Source organism: Physeter macrocephalus, chromosome 2, assembly GCF_002837175.3.
Source record: "Physeter macrocephalus isolate SW-GA chromosome 2, ASM283717v5, whole genome shotgun sequence".
NCBI classification, from domain to species: domain Eukaryota; kingdom Metazoa; phylum Chordata; class Mammalia; order Artiodactyla; family Physeteridae; genus Physeter; species Physeter macrocephalus.
This window is the reverse complement of record NC_041215.1, coordinates 131,585,636-131,598,928: the sequence shown is the minus strand read 5'-3', so window position 1 is coordinate 131,598,928 and position 13,293 is coordinate 131,585,636. Positions and strand designations below refer to the sequence as shown.

At 38.7% G+C, this 13,293-nt stretch overlaps 1 protein-coding gene across 12 annotated transcripts in view; it reads right to left on the bottom strand.

Moving 5' to 3' along the window:
- DIS3L2 (DIS3 like 3'-5' exoribonuclease 2) overlaps positions 1-13,293 on the bottom strand; it is a 398,793-nt gene that overhangs the window by 328,225 nt on the left and 57,275 nt on the right. For all 12 annotated transcript variants that reach the window (XR_008619304.1, XR_008619302.1, XR_003677896.2 and 9 more), the window contains exons 4-5: positions 7,936-7,989; positions 1,101-1,202 (exon numbers count right to left, since the gene is read on the bottom strand). Coding sequence is in view for 7 of the 12 variants with exons in the window: in XM_055090536.1 (XP_054946511.1) it covers positions 1,101-1,202; positions 7,936-7,989 (156 nt within the window). In the remaining 5 variants the exon portion in view is untranslated. The remainder of the gene's footprint in view (positions 1-1,100; positions 1,203-7,935; positions 7,990-13,293) is intronic.

Below are 13,293 nucleotides of genomic sequence, written 5' to 3'. Positions count from 1 at the left end.
TCGACAGACAAATGGATAAAGAAGATGTGGTACATATATACAATGGAATATTACTCAGCCATAAAAAGGAATGAAATTGGGTCATTTTGTAGAGATGTGGATGGACCTAGAGACTGTCATACAGAGTGAAGTAAGTCAGAAAGAGAAAAACAAATATCATATATTAACGCATATATGTGGAACCTAGAAAAATGGTACAGATGAACCGGTTTGCAAGGCAGAAATAGAGACAGAGATGTAGAGAACAAACGTATGGATACCACAGGGGGAAAGAGGGCGGGGGTGGGGGTAGGTGGTGGTGGTGGGATGAATTGGGAGATTGGGATTGACATATATACACTAATATGTATAAAAGAGATAATAAGAAACTGCTGTAAAAATAAAATAAAATTCAAAAAAAAGAATACTAGGAAGAAAAATTCAGACTTAGATATACAAGTTACCAGTTTTATATGACAATTCAAAGAAACTGTTGCTATGAATCATTCTAGTGCCTGATCCTTATTTAAAACAATAGTCAAAACAAAACCAAATCTTCCTTTTCAGTTGACAGACACAGATGGAGACTAAAACCCAGAATATTCTCATGTTAAAAACATTCTCGTCTGCTACCAAATTTCTGTTTTTTAAAAATACACAGTCTATTTTAATCTGCCACGAGAAGTCCAATCACCAAACTGGACATCACAGAACTAGATATGTGTTGCCTGGGTTCTCCAGGAGAGGCAGCAGGAATATGTGAAGACTGCACCATCCCTATGGCTTTGTCTTTCTAGTTCTCCCAGCATTAAATGTGGGATATTAATACGTATCAGGTTTGAATGTCCCCTGCAAGCTTTTTTTCTATCCTAAAAATTACCAGAAACCAATGCAAAGCATGTGACAGGGAAGACATATCACAGGGGAGGGAACAAGGTGAACCGAAATCACTAAATGTCTGTGCACCCAATGCTTCTATGTCCCAAGAATTCTGTGGTCTGCTTCTGAGGCAACCAAGGGCCTTAGGGGTCTGTGACTGCTTTAGTTAATGATGTCTCACTGATGGACTACTGCAAAAGGCCCTGAGAAGTCTACAGTTATAAAAGGAAAATTTAACTCACCTTCCACTGCTCCTCTGGAAGCAGATTCACAACCACCAGATCCCCATTCAAGGCTCTATTACGAGCAACAACCCCATCAATAAAAATGTCTCGATCACCATCCTAGATTGGAGAAGGAAATAAAGTAGTCAGTTTACCAAGGCTTGGAACCAAAAATTACTTCCTTGGTTTAAAAACTGTAGACTCTACAATCTGTCCACTGAGTTAACAGGAACACTAGTATTTAGCCACAGACAGACCCAGAGGAAGCTCAGTCTCTTTGGAACTAATAGAAATGGTGATGAACACAGAAGAGCAGGTTAACATAATACTAAAAAAATCACCAAATAAGAGAAGATCTACTATAGACAGGCCAAAACCAAACAAACAAAAATACATAAAGCAGAAAACGAGGACTGCATGCTTTCATAACTGAAATGAGAAAGGAGTAAGTTACCCTTTTTTGTTTTAAATAAAATAAAGCATGATGGTACCTTTTCTACATGACTGCATTTTTGTAAGGGAAAGGTAAAAAGTAGACAATTTGCAAGAAAACAGAAGAACAACAACATATTGATATAATCCCCAAAGAAAACCAACCAAGGGCAGGAGCAACAACCAGCTCCAGGAGTTGGGTTCTCTAGGAGAAAACCAGCAAAGTCACTCTCCCCGGAGAGAAGTGGCAGAGAGCGCAACGCGGTTTGTTTGTTTGTTTTAACTGAAGTAGAGCTGATTTACAATACTGTGTTAGTTTCAGGTGTGCAGCAGAGTGATGCAGTTATTTTTTTTCAGATTATATTCCATTATAGGTTATTACAAGATATTGAATATAATTCCCTGTACTATACAGTAAATCTTGTTTGCTTATCTATTTTATGTATAGTAGTTTGTATCTGTTAATTCCATATTCCTTAACTGTCCCTCTCCAACCTCTGGTAAACATAAATTTGTTTCTATGTCTGTGAGTCTGTTATATATAGATTCATTTGTATTATTTTTTAGAATCCACATATAAGTGATACCATATAGTATTCTTCTTTCTCTGTCTCTGTCTTCACTAAGCATTATATTCTCTAGGTCCATCCATGTTGCTGCAAATGGCAGTATTTCACTCTTTTGTATAGCTGAGTAATATTCCAATGTATATATACCACATCTTCTTAAGCCAATCGTCTGTTGATTAGCACCTGGGTTGTTTTCATGTCTTGGCTATTAAACCCAGGTCCACAGCAGCGAAAGCCCGAGTCTTAATCACTGGGCCGCCAGGGAATTCCCCTCAAGCACATACTTAAAAACAATCCACCTGAAGCAGTGTAGCCCCAGTGAACTCCCTAGGTATCGACTGCCAAACTTAATTAGTTGCCAGAGTCTTCTTATTAAGCCAAATTACTTTGCAAAAATAATTAAATGGAAAAGGTAGCTAAGAAAAGCATGCCTTCAGCATAAGTTTCCATGAAAAAATTAAACATTTTCAAAATGTTTCATCAACAAACATGCAAAGACGTGGATGGACTGTCATACAGAATGAAGTAAGTCAGAAAGAGAAAAACAAATATCATACATTAACACATATGTGTGGAATCTAGAAAAAATGGTACAGATGAACCGATCTGCAAGGCAGAAATAGAAACACAGCTGTAGAGAACAAATGTATGGACACCAAGGGGGCAAGGGGAGGGGGCGGTGGTGGTGGGATGAATTGGGAGATTGGAATGGACATATATACACTAATTTGCATAAAATAGATAACCAATAAGAACCTGCTGTATAAAAATAAATAAATAAAATACATATATGCAAAAAAACAAGCAAACATGTACTCTTATCCTTTCATCCTTCCAAGAGTTTATATTATGTGCTTTTCAGAGGATAAGAGAGAAGTAAAATGTTAATTTTTCTCAAAGGAGGTAATAGTAAACTGGCTTGGAAAGCCACCACTCAAAATTTTCTACTGGAGACAGTTGATGTTACACTAAACAGACTGCAGGTGATTACTATGATATTTTAAATAAAGATAAAATTAGCACTGCAAATTCACCAGCACACTCACAGAATGGGATTTCATATACTCAGTATTTTTTTTACAGTTTCCAATTACAAACCATTAGAGATCTTTAAAACGGTCTTTCTGTTCAATTTCCAATTTAGCCACAGGCTAGCAGCTGTGGCCTGCACACTTTGCCAAACCTGACCCACCCTAGTCCCTAAGGAATAGCTACCGTGCCAGCCACAAAGACGGTTCGTGATAAGCTTCTCAGAGAAATAAGAAGAGGTAACCAGTAAATAAAGAGTGAACAACTGAAGTGTGGCACAACATCATCAATTGCCTTGTGCGATTTATAAAGTAATGGGATCTCTCCGCCTTCTCTAAAACGAAAATAAAGCTGTCTAGAGGTCATCCGAACCCATCACGTGTCAAAACGTACGCAATCAGATGTCTCTTTCGGAAGCAGCTACACCACTCTTAGCTTAGAGAGTTAAGAGGGTAAGATGTTGGTATTGTCATGTTTCTATCCCAAGAAACGAAGAGAAGCAGGGCTGAACTGAACCTCGAACAATACACAAATCTATAGATACTGAATCACAACTCAGCTCTTACTTGATTCATTCAGAAGCCTGCATCTATTGCAGAATCTCTTATTTTAAAGATACTTGAGGACAGCTCAATAGTAAAAGTTTGAGTCAATCCCTCCTAACTACTTTTTTTTTTCCAAATTAACAAACTGTAATTGTTTTCCCAAAGATACATTTTTTTCATATACATCCATCATACACTGTAAACAAAAAAAGCAGTGTACATGAAATAAGAGAAAATAAATAGCATAGTTATTTATAGGAGAAGAAAATCCATAGCATAGGTAAGTAGGCTCTAGTCTGGAGCACAGCTGAGTTTCCAGCAGTATAACCTTTTAACTCCTTTTTTTTTTTTTTTTTTTTTTTTTGCGGTACGCGGGCCTCTCACCGCTGTGGCCTCTCCCGTCGCGGAGCACAGGCTCCAGACACGCAGACTCAGCGACCATGGCTCACGGGCCCAGCCGCTCCACAGCATGTGGGATCTTCCCGGAGCAGCGAACCCGCGTCCCCTGCATCGGCAGGCGGACGCTCAACCACCGCGCCACCAGGGAAGCCCTTAACTACTTTTTAAGGCCAAAGAATTCATTCCTTCATTTGAATGCCAGAAGACTTGCTCTACCCATCAGAAAGAACAGAAAAAAAAAAAAAAGAAAAATGGATAATGATCAACCTGTTGGAAATATAAAGGGATCTGTGGGTAATCTAACTAAATATTTAGGAGGCAGGAGTGGGGAGGACAGCCCAAGTATACTATGATGGTCAGAACATCCTCCACCGATGGAATAGCTCCCTTTGGACCAGAAATAAATTCCACAGATGTACAAAGAGTGCCTCCCATAATGAGATGCACAAAAAAAGCTATAGAACTCCTTGCACCAATATAATTCAGAATTGAAACTGTGCTTTTTACAAAAAGCCAGGTTTTTACATCTGGTCCATTTCTCCTCTTTATCTCATGCCCAAATGGGATAAAAAAGCGCCTCAATAATATCAATTTATCCTGGTTTTTTGAAAAAGTTACATGGTTTTATTCTTACTTTTACTGAGAACAAGAGAACACTAGCAGGTACACACAGAAGTAACATCCCATGTATTTTGAGTTTGTCATAGGAAAATGAATATCAACTTTCTATCAGCAGAAATTATAATAAACCTAAATCATGTTCCCCCAAAACAAAGTACTTTTTTATACCTGATGATCAATTCATTGTTTCTAGCCTGTCAATATACGTAGATAGTTGAACACAGAAAGTGACACTGTAAAAGTTCTCAACTGTTTTTAAGAGTCAATAAGAATAAACCTAAATAATTTCATCAAATCTAGTCTATTTTTGTTTCTCCAGAAACTTTAGAATTTTAAAGTTATGAAGAACATTAGACAATATTTAATCCACCCCTTCATTTTACAATTAAGGAAACTTTCCGTTTCTTATCGTCAGAGCAGAGGCTTCATCTTCTATCAATTCCTATCTTTATTCTCCCTGCTAAAGCAGGGACAGGTAACAGTCAGGCCCTGCTTCTGATATCCTACCTTCTAGTCTACCTGTGAGCATTTTTCCAGTTCATACAAGTTCACAGGTGACATGGGCACGAGCTACGTATACTCAGAAATCTAGACCAGTGGTGGGATTTACCTACATGTAATTCATTGCCTCTACTATCTCCCCCTTCAACTGCTCTCCATAATGCTTCTAAAACCTGAAACTGACCAGAAAATCTACAAAACTAGAATGCAGGATTGTGCCAGTGTCCAAAACTGGAGTATCTACAATCACTTACAGCTGGGCCTTGATAGAGCTTCTGTAGTAGAGGTGAGTCATTGAGCACTTTTTCTCCCTCTGAGACAATTTTATTACTCCACCAGTGGCCAGATAAGAGAACAAAAGAGGTATAGAAGTAAGCCAATCCTAATATCACAACTGTGTAAAAAATTCTAAATAGGACATGCCAGGAATACAATTTCAAGTGGGAGAACAATTTGAGGTTTTAAAACATCAATAACTTTTGCTTAACTTCCTTTAACAAGCCAGATTAAACAGTGGCAACACATCATTTGCAAATTTAAATCACATGAACTTAACTTACAGGAACATAACTAGGCCAACACTTCAGAGGACCTCTGCTCTGGTCCCTCCTCCGACCACACCCCTCCTCAACAGGTAAGGAGGTCTCGAGGCTAAATGGACTGTAATCAACCCCAAGCCCACTTCCAGGGCATATATAAGCACCTTCCCCAGGTCTGTCTTCCCAAACGCAGACCACATCACAGGTGGCACCCCTAGACTTGACAGGTGGCTAATGGGTGGGCGTTTCTAAGGGGTATGGGCAGAGCTTGGACATGTGAGATAAGATGCTCACCTAGAGGGCAAAGGCCCTTGCTGAATGGCGGGGAGGAGGCAGGAGGGCAGCAAAGAGGGGACAGGGAGCAAGAACTGGGAAGGGAAGAGGGGCAGGCCAGAGGTGGACCCTCTCCATGCAGCCACCTTTTAGCATGGAGCTCCGAGGAGTCAGAGAATTCTACATCTGAACCCCTGTACAAGTACATGGAGGTATATTTGGCAAGGAATATATTTTATCTTTCATGAATGTATTTTACTTAACAGTTTGTTAGTCTGATTTATAACTTTTAAATATTTAATATAAGGTATGTGTGCCTCCATCTGTATTTTGTCCTAGGCCATATACTCGTTAGGAGCCGGCCTAATAGGGATCTAACTTAGAGAAATTCAATACTGTGTACTCAGGAAAGAGAGAAAGCAAGCAGAAAAATTTTCAAAATACTGTATGTAGTTCCATTTATCATGCCCATCGATGAGAGCAAACCTCAGTGTGCAGGGAGGGAGATCTGCTCAGTTCCCAGGTACCTCTCAGGGTGAACTCCTTACTGCACTGGGTATGATTCTCGTGCTTAAAAAATCCATGTTTTTCACACAATGGGGCCCCTAGTATAATTGAGCTCCTTCAACTGGTGTGCCAAAGAAGAAACAATCACGCTTTCTAATGTGGAGAAAATGCTGGTTATGCTAGACTTATTGAGAGATGGTTACTCCTTCTCCAACATGACATATTCCTAAGAGATTTTCATGGGTAATTTTTATGATTATTGAATGTGAATTTCACCTTATGAGCAAACTCTGAAATCTAACACCCATGTAAACTGTGCTTCCACCGTGTGATGGAATAGCTCCCGCAGCTAAGTTACTACCTCAAATCTGACACTCAATTCTATAAGCACCAGGGTCAGCAATATATACCATGTTCTGTCACAGGAACAGAAAATGACTAAGAGAGAACAAGGTGACATGTGACATTTTTTATCTAAGCCTGTGGGCAAGACCTAAACTTGAGATACAAATGTGAATCCTTGGCTTCAGGACAAGGGCAAGGGAAAAAAGGACAAAACTGAGCTTCAGAATAGGTCTTAGGTTATTGAAACAACAATAATAATACCTACGAAGTACATGACTGAACTTGTATTCTCATTAAACTTGTCATTTCACAAAATGAAATATGTTAACTGAAATATATGTATTCCACTTCCTCATCTACGAGCCGACGTTTCTTCCTATAATCTCTTCCACTGTGAAAAATCTAATTCTATGGCTATCCTATTTATGGCATCCTGGAAAAGTTAGGCCAAGAATTTAGGAATATTGCTCTCCCAGCTTTGCACAATCAAACCTTATCCAGAGACCTGCTGCTAATTATATGTCAGAGTGAACTTCCCTTAATGAGAGAGCGCCTATTAAAATGAGTCATGAACCTAAGAAAGACTATGAAGAGCCAATGGTAAAAGCCTTGTACCAAGTCCTATCACCTGCATAAAAGTGAAGTGAGAAACTCTGACCAGAAAAAAAAAAAAAAAAAACACATTATTTTTGGACAAATTTGCAGAATAGCTCATGCAGTAGATTGAAAGTAGATAGCATATTTGTTTAGGAGAGATTAACTTAAATCAGTGGAAAAACCCATAAATCCTTTTAAGCTATAAACCAAGGGTGTCCAATTACAAGAACTGCTGGGTGTCTGTGTGGGTCCAGCTGCTCCCTGCAGCCTAGGAACAAATGCCATCCCTTTCATTTGAAGTGTGATTTTTAAGATTGGCAGAAGGGGCTGTTAACCAAAGGCAAATTTTGTTTATTTAAATTTGAAACAAATCCTTGCCCATCCTCAATTTTGTTTTACTACTCTGTTTTTTAGTTAGAATATATGATTTCAGTTTTACAGCACATCTAAAAAATTAAATGTGACACTAGGTTTATTATAAAGTTACTGAACTTACCGGGGAAGGAATGAAGGCTTCGTGAAACTTCTTCGGATTAATTCTCAATATACCCTTTAAAATAAAAAATAAAATCTGTGAAAATTTAACTAGCTACACACTTACGATCTTTCAATACATGTTACTAGTCAATAAAAAGTTTAAAATTAATTAAACAGTTCGATCTAGGAAACAAGTCAGATGTATGAGAAGTATTCATTAAATGCATGAAATATGACTTATACTGATGTCTGCACCACAGAGTTCCATCAGACGCTAAAAGCTCACACCGGCACCTTGCAGTGAATGGGCAGAGGTGAGAAGCAACAGAGCTTGGCATGGCGTGGGAAAGTGGCAACTACTGGGATTTTACGTGCCCTTACATGCTAGTCTTCAAATATAAACCTTTACTTTAAGAACAAGGTTCTGGGGGATTATGCCTCGCTACACAATGGCCTCTTTTTATTCTATAAGACCTTCCCACAATTGCTTGCTTCTGTGACAATTTTCAAAGTGATACAGGTTGACTTCCAGGTTGAATACTTAGTCTCGAGGGGCTGGATGCATATTTTTTACTCTGGCCCCTCTGCAGAGCTGAATGAGTCAATAATTCAAAATGGTCCAGAACCAGCTCTTAATGTAAGTGGGAATCCTGGCTCCAACAGCCAGGCCACCCAGTCTGCCTTCAACTTCACATCAGTCCAGCACCAAGTCAGGGTCTGCCTCTATTTACGCACAGGGGTGCAGGTGGGGCTGTCTTCAACAGCAGTTCAGTATTTTAGGCTCTTGCAGGAAGCTGTAACCCTCCCCACTTACAGCTGCATCTGAAGGCCACTGGAACACATGGATGGAGGCAGTTATTTTCCTAAGAGTCAGACTCAAAGGGTGTCTTGAGAAAGTGTTTTAAATAACATCTCTCCCCTAAAATACTGAAAGACTCAAAGATACACAATTAACAAAATAGGTGAGGGCATAAAATAAAGCAGAAAATAATTCTTTCTTTCACTGGTACACCATGTTTAAATTTCCATGCAACAGTTTATACTACTGTTAAATCCCACACAGACTACTACAAATCTTCATTCAGTCCTTAATTTAATAATTATTTACTGAATTCTGATTATGTGCCAGACCCTGAGACAGACAATGCGGGAGAGTGAGAAGCAAGCTTAGTCCTTGTTTATAAAGTAAAACATGAAGAATGCCACAAGTGAGGGGACAGCTTACTTTCAGCTGGGGCACTAGGCAAGGCTCCAGAGATGGTGTCTGACCTGGTCCTTGATGGAGGAGTAAAATTTGAAGATAAATCAGAAAGGAAACATAGGCAAGAGTGATTAAGAGGGCAAATACTCTTCTACCACCATGCTGTATTAGGGTAAGAGACAGAGGGACTGGGAAGTAAGCCAGGCAAAGCTCCCAGAGGCCAGTCCCTTCTTTATGAATGTCACTGCAATTTCACTTTTAGGGTAGCTGTTTCTTGTTGGGGGAGGGAGGAAAAGGCTTATTATATTTATCCTCAATATTCATCCACTCACTCAACAAATATCTCCTGACAATTAGCATGACAGGCACTATGCTAAGTGATGGGGCCACAATGGAAAGAGAGTAATAATAGATAGGCTCTACCCTCAGAGTTTACAGTCTAGTGAGAGGAAATAAACACTCCAAATAAATAAAAGTAAACTCACCGATTTTTTAAAATTCATTTTCTGACCCAAGTTTCTTTTTTTTCAACCGCTAAACTTCTATCATCCCTTCAAGCTCAGTGAATGGTTAGTACATGAAGAAGTATAGAGATGAGAATGCCTTCTGCTTTGAAAGTACCTTTAATTACAGAGCACTCAGAGATGCCACAGCTGGACTCAGGGGAAAGAAACAGGTTGCTCAGGGCTGTATCTTGCTCTATTTTGTTTGTGTGTGTTTTTTTTAATTGAGATATGGTTGATGTACAATGTTATATAAGTTACAGGTATATAACATAGTGATTTGCAATTTTTAAAGGTTGTATACTCGATGTAGAGTTATTATAAAATATCTTGACTCTATTGAAAAGAACAACTATTAAAAGGACCAAAAAGAGTCTATTCTTGATTGTCTATCCCAAACTTCCTGATATATAAAAGCACACAAGGAGGGACACATGCCTTGTTGAAGAAAAATGTTTGCAATTTGACTGGAACGTACTCTTAAGAACTGGACCTCAGGAACAGATCCCGAGAGTACAGATCACACTAAGAAAGAAACATCTCTAGCAGAGTCCACAGCAGACCACAGTCATCTCCACAGCCTAAAGAAGCTGTCAGCAAAGCATCTCAAGAAATGGCCTTGTAACTGAAACAGACTTCTAGCAGATGTCTTGTCTTACTCACCTACATACATAAGTCCAGAACTTCCATTTCCATATTTCTATGACCATCACCTAATCTGCCCCAAACCCTCATCCCTCATTTTCCTCCTCAACCCTTTCCTAAGCCTGGAACCGGTGGCTCCAAATCCTCCATCTCTTTTCTGAATGCTCTGGTGCCTCCTTGCCTCCACTGAAACCTGATGTGACCAATTCCCTTCAAGTGCTCTCAAAGGGGGCCGATTTTCTCTCTCCTATCCCATATAGCTCAGGGACCAGAAGAAGAATGTTTCCCCCCTGCTTCCCCACTACAGCTTTAAAAATTCTCCTGTTCTCTATCAAAATCCCCAGATACTTAGAAGTTCATGTCACTGGCTCCTGCTATACCTCCTTGGTGCTGCCATCTTCAAACCTTCTGATCGTACCCCTGATTTACTAATGTTGCTTTACAACAAATGCTAAAGAAACTTCTCTAGGCAGGAAACACAAGAGAAGAAAAAGACCCACAAAAACAAACCCAAAACAATTAAGAAAATGCTAATAGGAACATACATACTGATAACAACCTTGAATGTAAATGGATTAAATGCCCCAACCAAAAGACAGACTGGCTGAATGGATACAAAAACAAGACCCATCTATATGCTGTCTACAAGAGACCCACTTCAGACCTAGGGACACATACAGACTGAAAGTGAAGGGATGGCAAAAAGATATTCCATGCAAATGAAAATCAAAAGAAAGCTGGAGTATCAACACTTGTATCAGATTTTTAAAATAAAGACTGTTACAAGAGATGAGGAGGGACACGACATAATGATCAAAGGATCAACACAAGAAGAAGATATAACAATTATAAATGTTCATGCACCCAACATATGAGCACCTCAATACATAAGGCAAATGCTAACAACCATAAACAGAGAAACCAACAGTAACACAGTAACAGTAGGGGACTTTAACACCCCACTTACACGAATGGACAGATCATCCAAACAGAAAACAAATAAGGAAACACAAGCTTTAAATGACACAACAGACCAGACAGATTTAATTGATATTTATAGAACATTCCACCCAAAAGAGGCAGAATACACTTTCTTCTCAAGTGCACATGGAATATTCTCCAGGATAGATCACATCTTGGGTCACAAACCAAGCCTTGGAAAATTTAAGAAAATTGAAATCGTATCAAGCATCTTTTCTGACCACAACGCTATGAGATTAGAAATCAATTACAGGAAAAAAAACCGTAAAAAACACAAATACCTGGAGGCTAAACAGTGCGCTACTAAATAACCAAGAGATCACTGAAGAAATCAAAGAAGAAATTTAAAAATACACAGAGAAAAATGACAACGAAAACATGACAACCCAAAACCTATGGCATGCAGCAAAAGCAGTTCTAAGAGGGAAGTTTATAGCAATTCAATCTCACCTCAAGAAACAAGAAAAATCTCAAATAAACAATCTAACCCTATACTTAAAACAACTAGAGAAGAATAACAAAGAAAACCCAAAATCAGTAGAAGGAAAGAAATAGTAACAATCAGAGCAGAAATAAATGAAATAGAAATGAAGAAAACAATAGCAAAGATCAATAAAACTAAAAGCTGGTTCTTGGAGAAGACAAACAAAATTGATAAACCCTTAGCTAGGCTCATCAAGAGAAAAAGGGAGAGGACGCAAATCAATAAAATTGAAATGAAAAAGGAAAAATCACAATTGAGACAGCCGAAATACAAAGGATTATAAGAGACTACTACAAACAACTATATGCCAATAAAACGGACAACCACGAAGCAATGGACAAATTCTTGGAAAGGTACAATTTTCCAAGACTGAATGAGGAAGAATTAGAAAATATAAACAGACCTATCACGAGTAATGAAATTGAAACTGTAATTAAAAATCTTCCAACAAACAAAAGTCCAGGACCAGTTGGCTTCACAGGTGAATTTTATCATACATTTAGAGAGGAGCTAACACCCACCCTTCTCAAACTCTTCCAAAAAATCGCAGAGGGAGAAACACTCCCAAATTCATTCTGCGAGGCCACCATCACCCTGATATGAAAGCTGGAAAGAGATAACACAAAAAAAGAAAATTATAGACCAATATCACTGATGAACATAGATGCAAAAATCCTGAACAAAATACTAGCAAACAGAATCCAACAACACATTAAAAGGATCACACACCATGATCAAGTGGGATTTATCCCAGGGATGCAAGGATTCTTCAATATATGCAAATCAATCAATGTGATACACCACATTAACAAATTAAGGAATAAAAACCATATGATCATCTCAATAGATGCAGAAAAAGCTTCTGACAAAATTTAACACCCATTTATGACAAAAACTCTCCAGAAAATGGGCACAGAGGGAACCAATCTACAGATTAAATGCAATCCCTATCAAACTACCAATGGCATTCTTCACAGAATTAGAATAAAAATTTTACAATTCGTATGGAAACAGAAAAGACCCCAAACAGCCAAAGCAAACTTGAGAAAGAAAAATGGAGCCGGAGGAATCAGGCTCCCTGACTTCAAACTATACCACAAAGCTACAGTAATCAAGACAATATGGTACTGGCACAGAAACAGAAATATAGATCAATGGTACAGGACAGAATGCCCAGAAATAAACCTACACACATATGGGCACCTAATTTATGATAAAGGAGGCAAGAACATACAATGGAGGAAAGACAGCCTCCTCAATAAGTGGTGCTGGAAAAACTGGACAGCTACATGTAAAAGAATGAAATTAGAACACTACCTAACACCATACACAAAAATAAACTCAAAATGGAAACTACAATGAGGTATCACCTCACACCAGTCAGAATGGCCATTATCAAAAAATTTAGAAACAACAAATGCTGGACAGGGTGTGGAGAAAAGGGAACCCTCTTGCTCTGTTGGTGGGAATGTACATTGATACAGCCACTATGGAGAACAGTATGGAGGTTCCTTAAAACACTAAAAATAGAATTACCATATGACCCAGCAATCTCACTACTGG